This window comes from Perissodus microlepis, chromosome 17 (genome assembly GCF_051167445.1).
Source record: "Perissodus microlepis isolate ML-2025 ecotype Zambia chromosome 17, ASM5116744v1, whole genome shotgun sequence".
Classification (NCBI taxonomy): domain Eukaryota; kingdom Metazoa; phylum Chordata; class Actinopteri; order Cichliformes; family Cichlidae; genus Perissodus; species Perissodus microlepis.
Window position 1 is genome coordinate 9,781,960 of NC_140477.1, and position 19,024 is coordinate 9,800,983.

General features: G+C 42.7%; 2 protein-coding genes across 3 annotated transcripts in view; one reads left to right on the top strand and one right to left on the bottom strand.

Moving 5' to 3' along the window:
- Nucleotides 1-19,024, bottom strand: part of wnt5b (wingless-type MMTV integration site family, member 5b) — an 87,608-nt gene that overhangs the window by 22,670 nt on the left and 45,914 nt on the right. The gene's annotated exons all lie outside the window — the stretch shown is intronic.
- Nucleotides 11,627-15,457, top strand: fbxl14b (F-box and leucine-rich repeat protein 14b). Its single transcript, XM_084910704.1, has one exon. It carries the CDS (start codon nt 12,303-12,305, stop codon nt 13,503-13,505), a length of 1,203 nt encoding a protein of 400 aa, XP_084766830.1. The 5' UTR covers nt 11,627-12,302; the 3' UTR covers nt 13,506-15,457.

The following is a 19,024-nucleotide window of genomic DNA, read 5'->3' on the forward strand; positions in this document are numbered from 1 at the left end:
CATCCAGTTTTGTGGGCCTCCATGTAATTATTTCATGCCTTGGTTTCTACTTTGATGTACACTGTGTGAACTTATGTAGACAGCTGTGTGCATTTTCTAATCATTTCCAGTAAACTCACTTAGTTACAAGTAAGTTGCAGAAGTATTTCAAGTAGCACTGAGAGACGTAAGACATACAAAAGCTTAGGTGCAACCATCCATTCATCTATTTTTCTCCCTTGTCTTTACCTTACCTTGGCCTTCTACAATAGAACATCAGCATTGTGATGTTCATATTCTCTCAAAGATGAATTGTGCAGAGGTCGATTACCATTATCATCACAAAGTCCAAGGTTTTCTTCAACTCTCGTTCTCATCATCTGCACGTAATTTTTGCCATAAACCCATATAAACATGCATACTTGTTGCTGTGGAAGCAGCTATCTGTCATTTAATGTTTATAACGACGACACCGGGACATGTCACTGTAGGCAAATGAGAGAGGAGTCCCTGCAGTTTATAGAAAATTTAATTATTATCTTATTTTTACTTGGGAAGACGTACTTTGCTAAATTTTATTTGAAAAGGATTGTTCAGAGGATTCAAATCTAAGCTGTTCTGTGTACGAGTGGCAAGCGACCAAAATAATGTGAGATTAATAAAATGAACGCAACCTAAATTTGGAATTAAATCTTTTTCGTTATTTAAAATATCTTTGATGTGGGAGCCAGCTGGTGAGTAAAAATCTGTTTGGCAGCGCATTTATCAACTGTTGGCGAGTCATCTGTGTCCTGAATATTTTTTATTTTTCTCATTCAAGCGTTGATATTTCAAAGACACGTCTCGGTATGAAAGCTCAAGTATTTTAAGATTTATTTTGGTCTTATGTTTGGTTTTAGATTTTGACTAAGTCCAGTTAGTGTTTTTTTAAGCCTACAGCTTGCTTGTGTGACTTTTGCATTTCTTAAAGAAGTCCCGTGTTTTCCAGAGTGAGTTTCACACCAATTTAACACAAGTCTTAACAGGTAAAAACATTTGAACAAATTCTGGTTAAATCGTTTGAATAGCTCTTGTCTTGCGGGAGGACTCAGGTGATTGTGCTCAGTCTCGTATTTGCTCATTGCTCTGGCATTGGTATACGCACTGTATATCCACACCACCGAGAGTAATTTCTAGGATTGAAAATGAACTGTTTTACACTTTCATGGGTCCCGGTACAAACACAGAGACATGGAGAGATCCTGTCAGGCTAATGCATGCACACACACATCCACAGACACAAGCACACACATAAACACACACAACAATATGCAGGCTATTCATGCCAAAAGATGACAGAGTGCATTGAGAAAATGCCAAAATGCTGACTACTGAGGGAGAGAGAGCACACGGACTGAAAAATCTCCTATGTCAGACTGCAGAGCTGGCAGAAAAGAAAAGCATTGTTGAAGGGACACACACACACACACACCTAGGCAGCCTGTGTGGTGCAAAAAATTGGAGCAAAGCGGCAGTGCATAACATAGACACACACTCATAGACATGCATGCACACATGCAATCTTTGAGGCATTGTGGTGAGATGGAAGCACAGAAGAGCTGCCAGAGAGGGAGAGAGAGGTAGGAGAAAGTGCACAAAAATGAACAAATAAAAAGAAATGGAGGTAAAGATAGATAGAGATGGATGTAAAAAAGAGCGACACAGATACACAGAAAATAGGCTTGCAACTCCTGGCATTGACCTCCTGGTGTCTCCACCCTTTTGTGCATCACCCTTTTTGTCTTTTTGCTCTTAATGGCCATGTATATTGTGCCATAACAGAAGGAGAAGGAGACTGTGCAATAATGAAAGAACATCTGTGGGAAGGAGGCATCCCTAAAACACAAATGCCAAATGGCTGCTGGACCAGAAAGCAGCAGCAATCCCTCAGATCCAAAGCAGAAAAAAGTAACATCACTAAGTCAGACAGCAAGGCGTGAACAGCTGGACAGCTGGACAGCACAAAGATCTGATCTGATTATATGATTACCTAGGAGCAGGCAGGTCCCCACAGGGGTACAACTCCTTCAAACCCCTAGTTGATAACCTGCCTCTCAGGCATCATAACAGCACAGGAATAATGCTCAGAAGGGCATCAGAAGGAAAAGCAGAGGACAAATCCACCAGCACTATACGACAGAGCAGTCATCCAAGACTCTAGCCAGACTAATCTGAGCCCCCCCTGGATTAACTGCAACAAAGCCTCAATGCCCTCGCGGATCCTAGAGTTCTTGACACTTTAACCCTCACTGATAACCTTCAAGAACTCAAGCAACTGAGGAAAACAACACTGGAAGTTAAATCAAAGGCCATTGCACAGCTCACCACCAAGTGTCGCACGTACAAAGGTGATGCTGCTGTTTTGCTGTGTCCCAAACTCCCCTCAGCCAGCTCAAAGAGTGAATATGGATGCACACTCAAAAATGGAGTGACCATCAGCCACCTCCTACGCATGGATGACATCAACTCACTGTCAGTGCCAAAGCTGGATGAGTGTAGCAAATGTCATCAGGACACTTACAGGACACCTACATGTACCTGAGTATAGTACAGACCAAGAAGGTCTGCAACAGTTAAATACCTCCAGAGATGGTAGACAGGTGTTAAGAATCCCTGCTCAGTGGTAGGAAGTAGACCTAAGCCTTGAAAATCATTAGATAATCAGCTAGAATAGTAAGCTGGACACAGAAAGAAATACATCATAATGATGTCAAGACAGGAAAACTTCTCACAACACACAGAGGGTTTAACCCTAAGTCCAACACCTCAAGGCTCTATGAGCAATGCGATGAAGCAGAATAAGGAGTGTTAAAACCAAAACCTGGGATGAAATAAGGAACATCTAACCCTAACTACATCAGGAAGATGGCCCTTAGGATAACCTGGCCTGAAAGCGCTTCAGGCAGAAGACATATGGTGCTAAAGATGAGGAAAAGCAAATACTTTGAAAGACCAGAGGTGGAAGGAAGTGTCTGATATCAAGAGGTATTACCAGAGGCTTAAAAAGGACAAGGAGCACACAGAGACTCTGACCATGGCAGGGCATGAACAGGTCCCAAGTACCATATCCATGAAGGCAGATGTCTATCACAGTTGACAGGACCCAAGGTTCAGGCTGCATGAAGATGCCCCTGAGACACTCCGGTACACAGCAGGATGTAAGATGCAAGCTGGGGCCAGCGTAGACTAAAAAGCTCAACCAAGTGACCGGGATAATGTACAAAAACATCTGTGCCTCATGCGGATTATACGTCTCCAAGCCCCGCTGGAGCACGGCACTAAAAGCAGCTGAGAATAACGGGGCTAAGATCCTGTGGGACTTCAAGTTCAAGACAAGCAGCTGCTGGTTAACCAACCAGATATAGCGGTGGCTGATCAGAAGCAAAAGAGAGCAGTTGTGATAGATGTGGAAATCCCATCTGACAGTATAACATCAGAAAGAATGAGCACAAGAAGATTAAGAAGTACCCGGGGCTGAAGGAAGCCTAAAGTGATCACCACAATGGAAGAGTGGCTCCAGCAGCATTCCATCCACAACATCAGAGGTCTCTGTCCATTAGAGTGCAGTCCTAGGGACAGCTAAGATACTGTGCAGAACCCTGAAACAGGTTTGCCTCCAGAATTTTTTCATAGGGGTGGCCATATGGGGGCCACTAAAAATATTTAGGTGGCACACCAAAAACATAACAGTGCAGGGGCGCAGTAGAGGGGAGGGGTTGACGACAGGAAATCGGGAGGGACATACAAAGTGACGTAATACGAAGGGCAAAAACTGTATATTGCAGAAACAAATAACAAGTTAATGTTTCAACTCATTGTAGGGTGTCTTCCTCTCTCTTGTGATCATGTTTTTTTTTTTAATTATTACCAACATAGGACAGTCTTGCCAGGGGGCCCACTTGGGGACCAGCAAATTTTGGGGGTTGGCCAGTGCCCCACCCTCTAGTGGGGGTCCCTGCTCTGAAACTCCCTGGCCTCTTGTAGAGAACGTGAGCTTAAAGAAGACACACCAGCCCCCATGTGAGAGGGAGATTATTAGAGAGGGAGAGAGAAAGAGAGATGCAAGAAGGGAGCTGGGAGGGAAAGAGGGAAGAGAAGAGCAGAGAAGCTTTGAAGGCAGGTGTAAAACACACACACACACACACACACACACAACCATGTTTAAGTACTGTACAGTTGAAGCGAGGCAAGACCTGAAGGAACATAAAAGATTTAAGGTGTACAGTGTACAGCGTGCATATGTGTACACACCCACATGCATCTTAGGGCCATTGAGGTGTTGTTACTGTTTTCTTTCATATGCTGGTGTGCATGCATGCATGTGTGTGTGTGTGTGTGTGTATGTGTGTCCGCGCACGCATTCTTTATGTTTTGTTTGTGTGCTAAAAAGAAATATAATCTACCGAGTCATGGTAATATCCTTTCAGGAAGGTGTTGCCATTCAGGGATATGTGTTGACACACGCCCATGTAACCTTGGCAACCAGCAATTGCTGTGGGTGCAGAATCACATTGTGGAGGAGAGCAATTATCCAGTTAGAGTCCTCCCCTGAATCATCAAATACAGACACATAAAGTTACACACAAACACATGCACAAAAAGACAGACACACACACACACACGTCTGGTCACATGACGAGTAGAGTCTTGTGTTCTAGAACACTTTGGAAGCACACTCTCTCTTTCTCTCTCGCTCTTTCTCTCTCACACACACACACTGAATTTTTCAACCTCTATTTTAACATACTGACACTCTTTTCTTCTACTTCCCTTTTCCGTAGTCATTCCTCCCCCCCACATCTCACTTTTTGTCTTCCTTCTCTTATCCATCTATCCCTCTTCCGCTGCTCTCTCACTCAGTGTGAGTGCTAGCTTGGGCCCAGCGGGTTTTCTAAGAGGGGTATGACACACCACAGCAGCAAGACGACGCACACACACACACACACACACATACAGAGCTGTGATGTGAGGCAGACAGAGGGAGACAGGAAAACAGGAGAAAAAAAAATGCAGTGTGCACACCACACGCACACACAGACACACACACAGACACACAGGCAGGTCATGCAGAGACAGACTCAGCTACTGCTGCTGAGGAGAAAGCCTGTGGCATATAGACCTGCCTCTCAGTTTTTATGTCATTTCTAGACTATTTATTTACGCATCTTTTACCTCGTCGCTCTTTCTTTCATCATGCTACAGATGACGAGAGCGACAAACCAAAGACACTTTTGGTGATGTGTATAAAGTTTTTTGAACAAGCCAGTCTGGCTACAGTCTTAAGGTCAATTTTTGGTATGAATACACAGAAACAAGTTCAAAATCCATGTACGGTTTAGTTTAACTAAACAGATTATGGCTTTCTTCTTTCACCCCTGTTGATTTCCGGGAGGTTTGTCCAGCAGACCAGAGCTGGCCACAGTTTAGCCACATTTAACTGAGAGCTGGTGTTAATCTCCCACCATGTTTAGATCTCAAGGTGTTTGCTGTATCATTATATGGCTTGGTATTCATGTCAGGTTTGCTATTTTGAAAATGCATGACACACTCTGTGCCCGGATACCAAGGACGTAGGTGTTGGCAGCCACAGGGGACAGTGCAGTTAACTGCTTTGTTTTTGCCCTTGATGAAGTTACAGAATATAAGCTAAAAGCAGAGTGGGACATACTAGGTGCTTTGCATTTATAAATACAGCCTTTATGTTTCTTTGATGTGTTTTAAAAAGCTCAAATCGATGTTTGAACCAAATACTACTATGTTATCTATACTTGGCTACTTGCAAATAGTAGTAATAATATTCACACTGTATATTTTAAAGTCTAGAAGCGGTCTTCAATATAAGCCATGGTGTCGCAGTCATGGTGTAGTAAGACAAAATTACAGAAGTCCTTTTAATTTTTGCTTTTATTTTTCTTTCTTTCTTTTTTTAAAAAAAATTATTATCATTATTTTTTTTTTTTTACAGAGGAGTCTCCCCCTGCAGCCCATTAGAAGGACTACATATTAAAGCCTTTTTGACATTGGCTTCACCTCATACTGCTGATTTAGACTTTTACCCACACCGGTTATGATGTAACCTATCTGAGGGGCCGTAGCCATTATTCATGCTTGCGCATGGTGTTAATTACCTTGTGCGGTGCTAACCACAATAGAAAAGAAATAAAATCCTGGGACTTTGTTGTTTTTCTCTCCTGCCTCCCCACTCTTCGTTGTGATCACGTGTTTTTCTTGGTTTTTTGTTTAGCTAATTTTGTCAATCTCTCACATCTGTGAGTCCTGTGACTCTATAATTATTATTCCTTGTTTTGAGGTGATAATCCTTTTTCTTTCACTGTGAAAAAGTAGCCGTCAATGCATAGGAAGAATCAGGCCAATCACGATAGCTGTGATCTGCGCTGATGTGATGTGCGCATCAGGTTCCAGCATAGAGTTTCAGACGGTTTTGCAGTTACAGTGTACCAAAAGAGCATATTTAAAACAGAAACCTAAATCCCCTGTTAGTCCCACACTTTTTTTTTTTTACGCAGTTTATGACTCTGCACTGTTCCTAACCAGAACTTTGCAGATGAACATTTGTGTATCTGCTATTTATTTTTTTTTTGGATTTTTTTAGCTTTGCTTCTGGGAAAAGGCAGAATTAATAGATGACAAAGAACTTATTTGTAGCAACCAAGGGATAAAAACCATTAAAACTGTCCACTGTGCTTCTCATCAACATCTCTTTCATGTATTTTGTGTTTCTTCCTCTGCTGAGTGAATTTCCCAGTGGTTGTTCCCTTTACTCTTAAAGCCAGCAATCAGTATTTAACCTACACATAGTATCATTGCCCAAAGGTGACTTGCAGTTGAGTTGTTGCAGGCAAGCATGACTCTGTACTGGCTGGATCCCCATAATACTTCTGTGTTCACACTGGAGGCACGAGTGTTTTCCAGCCTGAGACAGATATTTTGATGAATGTTTATACTTTATGAGGCACACACAGTTACAAGCAGAACTCACAGAGAGCACCTTGTTGTGGATTGGGTTTAAACTGTCGGGCTAGTATGAGCAATTCTTCGTGCTAAATTATAAACACTGTTATAACACATCTTGTATATGTGCTCATTCTAATTCATGTTGGTAATGTTTTAACGCTATGATTCATGGCAATAATTTGGAAGAATTGTGAAGAGAGGCAGAAAGAGAACGTAGTGAAACAATGTGTGCATACAGTACAATTTCAGAGAGACAGAACAGACAGTAACACAAATTAGGCTGCGTACTGGAAAACATTTGTTTGATGTTGTTAACGTAGAGTAGGGCATATTAGTCCCAGCTCAGCTGAGCTGAGACTAATATAAGTCATTTGAGAGTTTTACATGGAACAAAGACAGTGAATTTTATTTTCTATGTCTTTCAGTGCATATGCATATAAAAGGATATGGGGAACATGGTCATGCAAAATTATTAAAGAGATCAACAGCCCTTTCAGTAACATTTGGGCTTTGCATTAAGACGAATCTGAACAGCCATCATGAGGAAGGAGAACAAGAGAATAAGAGGGAGAAGTGGGAGAAAGGAGAGTTGCCGTCAGTTGTGCATGGCTGCTTTTTTTTCCACGTAAAAGCGGCGTTTTCTGCAGCCCCTCTCCCTCTGTCTTATCTGCACCTGATCACTGTTGCCTCTCTCCTATCGCTTTGCCTCTATGTTTCTCATCAGCTCTTCCTCTCTCTTTGCTATCTCGCAGCCACTCTGCCACACTCCACGGGCTACAGCAAACGGCTCCCCTGTCGTTTTATCGCACATACACGCACGCATGCACACAAACGCGCACACAAAGAAGCCCATGCGTGCATGTGTGTGTGCTTGAGAAGATGCGAACATTTAAAAACAATCGTGTTTACATGACGAAGGCTACAGAATCACATAGATATCCTGTAATGTGTATGCATATAGCAACTGACAACCTCTGCTGCTGAAAAAATTAAGCCATGCAAAAAAACTAGAGTTTCTCATAAGACTGCCTACAAAAAAGTTTTAGTTTCATTAGATAATTTAGAAATCAATAATAATAACTGAGACAAGGGATCTTGTTTATAACTAACCCTTTTCGATTTGGTTAAGACTTAAAGTAAAAGGCTTAGCTGTAGTTAGCATCAGTCTGCTCTCTAATTTAATTGAATAATGTCAAATAATATGACTTGCTGTGAGGTATAGTCTATCTGAGAAGTTTGTGCTCCAAACTTCTGAGCACAAACTTCAAGTATTTTATTAGTGTTGCACTAAGAAAAGATATCTGTATCTGTGCCGTGCAGTTTATGAAGACGGCTTGCTAACAAAATTTCCTTGCTTTTTCTTCTTCCAGCTTATCACTTTAGAGGTTGTTACAACTGACTATCTGCCTTCATTTTACCCTATCCCTAACATCTTCCTGTCACATCTCAGTCACACCAACCCTTTGCATGTCCTCCTTCACTACATCTTCCTCTTTTTTTCTGACCTGGCAGCTCCATCTTCGACATCCTTTGCCTAGTAAATCCACCATCTGGATATCTCCCAATCATCTCACCCCCTAACTTTGTCTTCAAACTACTCGATCTGAGCTGCCCCTCTGATGTACTAATTTCTTATCCTTTCAATCCTGGTCACTCCCAATAAACATTTTACAATGTTCAGCTCCACCTCCTGTCTCTTTGTTAGTGCTACCATCTCCAAATCATATCAAAGTAGGTCTCTCTACCATCGTATAAACCTTCCCTTTCACTCTTGCTGCTCTCCTTCTCTTACAAATCAAATCTCATCTCCACTCTCTTCTTCTCCTCCCTTGAGCATTGCCTCTTGCTACGGATGGTTGAACCCAGGTATTTAAACTTATCTACTTTTACTACCTTTGCTCCTTGAAGTTTCACTGTTACACCTCTGTCCCTCTCATTCACACAGATGTATTCTGTCTTGCTTCTACTGACTTTCACTCCAGAGCATGCCTCCACCTCTCCAGGCTCTCTTGCACCTGCTCCCTGCTCTCACTACAGATCACAGTGTCACCTGTAAACATCATAGTTCACAGTGACTGCTGCCTAACCTCATCTGTCAGCATGTTGTTGGCATGTTGTTGGAAAATACTGACAGCGCATGGACGGACAGCCCAACAGATGCCACCACTGTCTCACCGTCCTCATACATGTCCTGCACCACATCACATCAATAGTGTTCTTTCTCGGCATGAAGCCATGCTGCTCACTGATCATAACCTCTCTTCTTAACCTAGCTTCAAAAACTCTTTCCCATATCTTCATGGTATGTCTCATCCGTTTCATCCCTCTGTATGAAAAAGTTTGCAAACATTAGTTGATAATTTAGCACTACACCCACGATGGTCACTTTGCAGCAACAAAATTACACTGCTGCTTTGAGATGCATCCACATACACATATAGACACAGCTGCCTTAGCAGTGGAGCATATGGGGCACTGGCATTCCTGCTACTAAACTAAGGCAATAAAAGTTATAGTTTTGCCAGCCATATCTTATCATTACACAGTCCCTGCAATCATCCACTAGTCCCCTTAGTCTTAACCACTAAACCAGCCAGGGTCATGGGGGATGGAAGCTATAACACTGGGTGAGAGGCAGGGCATACTGTGATCAGGTCAACAGTCCAGCACAGGGCTAATACAGAGAGACAGAGAACCATGCACACTAATTTAGAATTACCAGTTAAGTTAACATGCACGAAACCACAGAAACTACAAACTACACACAGATTCCCCAACTGAGCAGTCAAGCAAATTCATAACCAATAACGCTCTGGAAAATACTGACAGCGCATGGACGGACAGCCCAACAGATGCCAGACAAATCATGTACAAAGCAAGAAATATCCACAAATCTATCACACTGTAATATATTCACATGCACGCCGCTCCAAGTGAGCGGCTGCAGCACAACGGCTTGCCTTTCTCTTTCGTGCTGTGTGCATGCAGAAAGAGTAAAAGTTTCAGACGAACACTCTGAAACTTTCTTGCAATTCCCTACGGCTTTTTGATTCATCCAAATTGTTAGCACTTTGTTGCAGTTAGTAGATTTTGAAGATGCCCTCATGAGGACTGACTCTCAGATTTAAGACTGTTCAGGAAGGTTCACTTATCCAAATCATGTTTGAATTTGTTCTTTGGCTATTTCATTTACAGAAATCTTTTTTTAAGATGTCATATGGGCTACACAATATATTTCTATACTGAAATATCCATTTTTTTTCTTTCTAATAATCATTCCCTATCCTTATCGACTTGTCTACATAGGTTTCAGATGCATTCTTGGTTTATGAAACATCCTAAATCTAACTAAATTAGACTAGTGCAGGTGATGGTTTCTTGACTTAGGCAACAAAGGTAAATTTTAAAATGTACCTTTATTGCTATAATTGGTCATTATTATGGTTTGATACACTGAATAAGCAACATTAGAAAACATCTATATATAGCAATCTATTACTGAAACTCACACACACTGATATATTCTCAGTGCCATCAGCTGAGACTAAAATAAGTCTTTGATTATTCAACTATCAAAACATAACCAATGCCAGATGTGAGACAACAGCTTCAAAGTTTGCTTCTTTATGAGAGACACATGAGAGAAAGAAAGCCTTTGACATTTTATTTGCTTTACACTTTATAGAATATTTTATTACCACAGTAATCTATGCTCTAACTTTAATGTATGTATCTTGTGCATTTGTATATCGCGAAGCTATTAGTTGTAAAAAGTGGCTGTAGAACGGCAACCTTATATGTGTGTGTGTATGTGTGTGTGCCTGTGTAGTGAAGGGAGTGACCCACACACACTGACACAACCTTTGATGTGGTCTTAAGGCTTTGGTAACTTTCTGCCAAATACCAAGCCAATAAAGCATGTTCAAATTAATTAAAAGGGATTTTTACTCACGGGTTGTACATTGTTTTCAGCGTTATTTAAACTATTCTTTAAACTCAGTTTTGTTTTATTGGAGCCACAGTTATTCTTCCCAGTATTTGACTGATGACATGTTGATTGATCGTCTCTGGAAAAGTACATTTATTTTCTGGTTTTGCAATAAAGTAAAGTGTTGGAGGAGAGTGGACGGAGAGGGGCTGTTTACAAAAAAAGACAATGAACGCGCCTGGCAGCTGTAGAAGCGCTCTAGTTACAACACCAACAACAATAACAAAAATTCAGAATAAAAATACTAAACGTTCATGCCAAGTAAGCGGACTGAAAGGAGCTTCTCCACTTGGCTTCCCTGTGTTTCCCGTGTGGTCCGCTCAAAGGGTTAAAGCCCAAAGTGAACTGAATTGTAAGAAGTTGGTTTCCAAGGGAAACTGTTCGCACCGTTCCAGCTGAGGCGGGACAAACCAACTGTGTGACACGGAGGGGGTAGGGGTGGGTCGATAAAATAGCGAATTAATTTCAAGCTACATCTGCTATTAAATCATTGTAAGAACGTTTCGGTGTAACGACCTGCTATTAAAACGCCCGTAGTAACGGTGGTTGTCGTTAAATACATTTTAAAGAGACGAGGGTGATATTATTACTTCCCTCCACCCCTTCGGTACAGCTAGAGTGCTGGGGTCCCTGCCAAGTCGGTTTGAAAAGAGCAGACAAAGGCTTTGAGCCCAGGACGCCCCTCTCTCTCTCTCTCTCACTCTGCCTATAAAGCCGCTCCAACTCTATCTTTTTTGCTTTTCTACCATGGGGTCGCTTCTTAATACGTGTCGGTAAGCGAGTTGGTTTTGTTTTTACTTTCTTAATCTGAAATGTATGACCGTCTGGATCCTCGCACGGCGGAGAGAGGAAGGCTTTTTGTAGGTATAATACAAGGAAGCGTCGTCTGAGAGAGGGAGCGAGAGGGGGAAGGATTGACGCTTTTCCTCCTCTCCTCCTCCTTCTTCCTTTCGCCCCCTCTCCTCCTCTTTTTGGCGGAGAGAGGGGTTGAGGCAGGAATAAACGCTCTTTTTTGTTGTTTTTTTCCCCTTTTTTCTTTTTTAATACATTTGAATCCTACTGCGCAACCAGACCGGATCACGTGGCACTGGAGGGAGTTTGATCGATTTTGCACAGTTCAGTGTGAGAAAAAGAGAGAAACACACAACTCCAATTTCTTCTTCTTCTTTTTTCTTTTTTTTACTTCTGTGGATAGCTGGGACTGTTGATACTTTTGCATTTTGTGCGAGAGAAGGGTGTGATTGAGTTGAGTCTTCTGTTTTTCTTTTAAGCCTTGGAGGTGTGGAGTATTAATTTTTATATGCCTGGGTTTTGAAAAACAATGGAGACGCACATTTCGTGCCTCTTCCCAGAAATTTTGGCAATGATTTTCAGTTATCTGGACGTGAGGGACAAAGGCAGGGTAGCCCAAGTGTGCATCGCTTGGAGAGACGCATCCTACCACAAGTCAGTGTGGAGGGGGGTGGAAGCCAAGCTGCACCTCCGCCGGGCAAATCCCTCCTTATTCCCCAGCCTCCAGGCCAGGGGCATCCGGAGGGTCCAGATCCTGTCTCTGCGCCGCAGCCTGAGCTATGTCATCCAGGGAATGCCAAACATCGAGTCCCTCAATCTGTCCGGCTGCTACAACCTCACGGATAACGGGCTGGGCCATGCGTTCGTGCAGGAGATCCCATCACTTCGGGTTTTGAACCTGAGTCTGTGCAAGCAGATAACAGACTCTAGTCTAGGGAGGATTGCTCAGTATCTGAAGAACCTGGAGGTGCTGGAGCTTGGTGGCTGCAGCAACATCACCAACACTGGGCTTCTGTTGATAGCCTGGGGCCTCCACAGACTCAAGAGCCTCAATCTGAGGTCCTGCAGACATGTCTCAGATGTGGGGATTGGACATTTGGCGGGCATGACCCGTAGTGCAGCAGAGGGCTGCTTGAACTTGGAGTACCTGACCCTCCAAGACTGTCAGAAACTGACAGACCTGTCACTCAAACACATTTCCAAGGGGCTGACCAAGCTCCGGGTACTGAACCTGAGCTTCTGTGGGGGGATCTCAGACGCAGGGATGATCCACCTCTCACATATGACTTCCCTGTGGAGCCTCAACCTACGCTCCTGTGACAACATAAGCGACACGGGGACAATGCACCTTGCCATGGGCACCCTAAGACTCTCTGGGCTTGATGTTTCGTTCTGTGACAAGATAGGGGACCAGACTCTGGCGTACATCGCTCAGGGGTTGTACCAGCTCAAGTCCCTGTCTCTGTGCTCGTGTCACATCTCCGACGACGGGATAAACCGGATGGTGAGGCAGATGCACGAGCTGAGGACCCTTAACATTGGACAGTGCGTGCGCATCACGGACAAAGGGCTGGAGCTCATAGCAGACCACCTCACCCAGCTGGTGGGCATCGACCTGTATGGATGTACCAAGATCACCAAGAGGGGACTGGAGAGGATCACACAGCTCCCCTGCCTTAAAGTGTTGAACCTGGGACTCTGGCAGATGACAGAGAGTGAGAAAGTGAGGTGATTGGAAATGCTTGGTTTTTTGTTTTTGTTTTGGGAGTGTGTGTTATTTTTCTTTTTTGGATGGAGACAGAGCAGGAAAAGGGAGGGATGTGTGGGCAGAGGAGTTTCTTTTCTTATTTAAAAAGAGAGAAATCCTTCCTTTTTCCCCTTCTGTGTAAGGTGTGCTTCTCCCATGTGACCAGGATGTATGCTCAAAATGTTTTATTTTTCTTTCTGTTGGCCTTGCAGGACTGAAATCAGTGTTTGACTCCAATATTCAGCCTGGCAGAAAGCAATTCAAAACTTCTGTCATGAGCTCACGAAAATCCGTGTTAAACGCAATGTTTTGATCTCAAATCAAGTTTTAAGACCTCACAAAAACTGGACTTGGGACTAGAATAACTTCAGCTTGTTTGTCAGATTTTGTTTCCAATCAGGTGTCGTTTTCCCTAATGGACGAATCGGCTTCTCTTCCTCACACTTGCTTCCAGAAAATTCTGGATGCGAAAACTTGCATCCATCCTTAAAAGTCAAAAAGCGAGGTTTTAAAACTTCAATGTGGGACTTTTATTTTTGCAGTGAGTCTGAGGCATTTACGACTAATCTCCGCTACAGCCATCACGCCTAAAAAAAAAAACAAAAAAACAAAAAAAAAAAAACCAACACACACACAGACACACAAAAAACATTTGGCTACCTCGTATGTGGTTATTTTCAAAGGGTGTATACTGTTAAGAAGGAAAGAGAGACTGGGAGAAAATGTGCCTAAAGGGACTTGTGTCTGCCCCCTCCCCCATCCCTCCATCGCCTCTCTCTACCCTCCCTCCCTCTTCCCTGAGCAGAGCTAGAGAAAGGAGACCAGGACACAATCTAACTACCTTTGTTAATTTACCCCCATAAACAAGAGCAATTTCCCAGAGAGAGCCACGAGAGGGGGAAAGGGGAAGGCGGGCTGTCAGATCCAGTCAGAGAGTGAGAGGACGTCGCTTTATGCAAAATACATTAAAAACCTGCTTGAGTGCAAGAGCTTTTTATATTGTTCAGTTTTTCCTTCCTTTTTTTTTTAAAGGGATAAAGTCCAACTTTACACCCTTTTAGAGATGCATTGCATTCAAGCTTTGATCAATATAAAGGAGATGCGATTGCAAGCCTGTACCTGTAGTGATTCTATAACGATAGATGCATGTTAAAGGTATGATCGGACCATCGTTAAAAACCCAGTGTATGTCCTTAAAGGATTATTAGGCTGTAGGTATTTTTGTTGTGAAAGGGATGCTGGTGGAGATAAATGTCAAGTGAATGTTGCTCAGAGCGTCGTACTTCAAATTGAAGTGATTTCTATATCTTAGCCTTTATTTGTGGAAACAAATCAGGGTTCGTGGCTTTTCTTTTCCCACGTTTATACCGACACATTCATATTCATGTTGCTCTCACCGGTATATAGAGAGAGGAGGAGGAGTTTTTTTGTTTTTTTTTATACCCTTTTCTTTTTCCTACCATCTCTCACCCTTCTCCCCCTGAATAAAAATACCCCAAATCCATTTTGAGACATGCTTAGAATAAGGAGTAATCGATTATTTTTCTTTCTCTCCCTTCCCGTCTCTGGTTACAAGCAGAATGCGTCTCTCTCACTCACTCACTCACCCTCTCTCCACCTCGCTATTCCCCATCTCACTCTCTCTCTCTCACACACACACACGCATTTAGGCTGTACACACATGCACACGCGCGCACGCACACTGATGCCAGTGTGTGCGCGTTTTAATGTAATGCAATGACCTGCTAGAAAATTAATCTACGGATGTGCGTCCTGCTGAAAAAGCTGTGTGTGAGTGAGTGTGCGTGCGTGTGTTTGACAATAAAAAGATGTACTGTATATTATGTGTTTGTAAAGAGAAAAAAAATGCAGAATCCCAAAATTAAATTGTTTTATATTCTTACGGTTAAAACAATTAAAGATATTTATATAATGAACGAACGAGAGCGGTGTGGATTACTTTTGTGTAGGTGTAGCGCTCCATTGTTTTCTGTTTTGTTTTGTTTTGTTTTTTTGGAGGGGGAATATAAAAAAATACCCACAAGGTATTTTAATCTTGTTTCCCATAAAGACAATCACAACTGCTCTGCTCTCGTCCTACAAAGATATATTCCATATTCAGGCGCATTGAAGACAATAAGGTCTCTTATTTTCATACATTACTCCCAATAATCGCCCACGCATCTCTGAGCATTGTCCCTCATCAGTCCTGTCTTGCTTTTCAAAAGGGCTGAAAAAATTTCTCTTGTGTTGTTTTATTATTTATGAGCAGATTCAAAATGGATGCTTGCCGTCTTGATTTGGCTGCCAGGGCCTGTGTAATTAATTATCACCAAGGCGTTTATTGCAGGAAACTGTTCTACCCTGCTGATTTTTTCTAATCGTAAACGTCTGTTTTGTTTTCTTTTTTGTTCTCTACAACGCTACCAAAAGGTGTTTAGCTTAACTGAGTTCCAGATGCAACTCTCAGGGGTTTTTTGGGGGGTGGGGGGGTGGGGGTGTATTTGGTGGATTTCCTGGTTTAAATGAAGGGTTTGGGGCATTTAGTCTGGATCCTTTTCGCAGTGTTTTACTTCACATGTGGCAGAGCTGCGTCTGTGCAGCTGCATGTGCGGCGTAATGAGATCTAAAAGTTGGTTAGAGCAGATCTCCCTCTTCTCTGCTTTCCATCAGGACGTGTCCTGTGTGTGAAGTGACACCACACACACACACACGCACACATAGGGGGTTGCCAGGCCAGTCAGTAGCCATTGTCTCCCTTTAGAAGTTAGAAAGGCAGGTTTGGGTGCTTTTTTTTTCTTCTCTTCCTCTCTTTCTCCTCCTCTTGTTCAGTCACGCATACCAGATCCTAGACCAGGCAAGAGACCCCTCTCCCCCTTACTTTGCCCCCCCTTCCCACCATGCACACACACACACACGCACACACACAGACTGCTTTTTAGCATTCCACACCATCATTCAAAGCATTTAAGCATTCCCTCTCCCCTGACTCTCTGTCCATGGGGATTTGGGGATAAAGGCCAGCAGAGGGATTGTTGACCACAGGGACAGAGAAAGACAGAAAGAAAGACACACACACTCACAGAATGCCAGTGTTTGCTGTTTCTTAAGTTTGCTTTAGCTGGCCTTTGGTCTTGTGCAATAACGCTGCAACCAGTGCACACTGAGATGTGGAAAAAAGAAAGAAAAAAGAGAGACACAGTCTGTGACATTTTGAGCAGCTTTGTCCCAGAAGCATCTCAAACCTGTTTGTCAGCCACAGAATGACAGGACCTATGAGCTACTGTTGCTGATGTAATTTGACCCTGCATTAGTGTTGCTTTAAATCTACCAGAAAATGTGTGTTTATGTGCTAAATGCCTGAGTTAGATTAGGAGTTCCTACATGCTGCAGCAAGGCGACATGAAGCCATAGGAGTAAAGTAAAAGAGGTGTGACACTGAGGTAAAATGTAGCTTGGATGCTGTTTAATGAATAGAAGTGGGAGATGTACAACGCAACTAATTGTTTCTTTATCATTTGACATTTGTGCATGCAGACCTTTACCGAGCAGATACGGAAGAGAAGGTCATATCGTGGGTTTCTACAGAAAGGTCGGCAGGCTGAAGTGTAGACTGACGAAGATGCAATCAGCTACATTCAAATGATAATGCAATACTTTAGTAATCCCTACAGGGAAAATCCCTTTTTGTCCACTACACTCCATAGGGAGGTCAAAGGTCAGACTCTGCTCCTGAGCCCCCCGCTGCTGGGTGCTACTGGGGGACACACGAACACAGTGAAGAGCTCTCATGTTTTAACATTATATCTGCTTGCTCCTCACTGTTTTGCTGTAAGTCCCTGGAGGTTGTCCGGAAGAACTAAGAGGCATCGGCCCTTCCTATTTTAAAATATTGAAGGTTTTCTTCTCAATTGAAAACAAAATCTCATCAATAATTTAGGAGAATACAAAAATGAATGTTATTGTACAGAATGACTCAATTTGCATTTCGAACAAATAGAGAGAGAGCTGAGTGAGTTTAAAACCTGGGTGTTCAGCATTATGTGCTTAGTAGGCATGATATATCACTCTGTGCATAGACTACAAGTACAAAAACCAGGTTATACCAGTGTTTTCATGAACAGTAAAGTAACTTGCATGAAGATATTGTGATTTGTGTAAAAACTAAACATGTGAGCTCATTTGCACTGAATGTTCTGAGTGCACACTCTCCTTTAGGACAGTTGCACTTCTCTTTGGTAATAACTGTACAAATGCACAGCAGGAAAAGCCGTCCCTCTTCCTGCAGTTTTGGTTCGTTTTTTGCACATGACACGTGCATCATTTATAATCCATCTTAAAAAGCAGTGAACAGTTTGGCTCCTGCCTGATCCTATACTATAGGACATAGTTAGGGTCACAAGAATGTTAGCTTTTGGGAGAAGAAGCTTGTCTGCTTCAGTTTAAGTCAATTAAAACTGCATGCTAGCTTACAAATTAAAATAGCTGTAATTTCCACATCCAATCCAAGGTCCTATCTTCTATGGTTGCTTAATGATATAATCTCTCTTTAGCCAGCAAAACCAAATGTCCAGACATGATTGATCCACATGGCTAACAAAGAGGAATTTACAGCTTCAGAATAACATTGAGAGCCACTGCTATGCTTTTAAGCTCTACTTATCCTTGTTGATGAATATCACAAAAGGCTGATCACCTGACTACCACCACCCTCCTCAGGTTTTCACTTTGTCGTGGATCCTAAAGGTTCAGCATTGCGCTCGGGCAAAGCAGCGTGTGCACTGTAGGAAGCTCGGATGAAAAGGACTTCATGTAAAGAACATGTTGTAGCTTCCTCTCAGTGAGATTGTCTCTTCCCCCTCACAGATACTGCCTGCCTGCCTGCATGACTGACAGCTCCCAAACAAAGTTACTTCAAAAACTTACAGGCACTTAAATCAGACAAAACCAACATTTCTGCTGCATATAGGTCACTGAGAAAACCTTTTTATACTATTCATAGTGCTGTTTTTGCTTTTGAAATCTGTTTTGTGTGTGTGTGTGTGTGTGTGTGTGTGTGTGTGTGTGTGTGTGTGTGTGTGTGTGTGTGTGTGTGTGTTTGGCCTGCAAGTTGTAAAAGTTGAACTGTGACTTGTCACGTTGCGCTCTGAACCACATTTCCTGTCAGGTGGAGAGGAACGGTGTTATGTATGTGTGCGAGAGTGTTTTACTGCTATCATTAAAGGAATAGTTCGCCATTAAAAGGCGAACTGGGGTTTTTCACAACAAAGCAGCAGGGATATTAGCAGCGGAGTGCTACTGCCCTCCCCCACATGCCTTTGGCTGCAACAGCTTCTTGTCTGTCTCTCCCGTCTGCTGTGTTGTCTGTCTGTCTGTCTGTCTTTCTGGCCTGTTTTTAGATCTCTGCCTGTCTGCTGGTCAGCTTTCATCCTCGCCTTTTTTTTCTTATTCTTCTTGTCAACTTATTTTGAAGCCTTATTTCCTTCCTGTCTCCTCACCTCTCT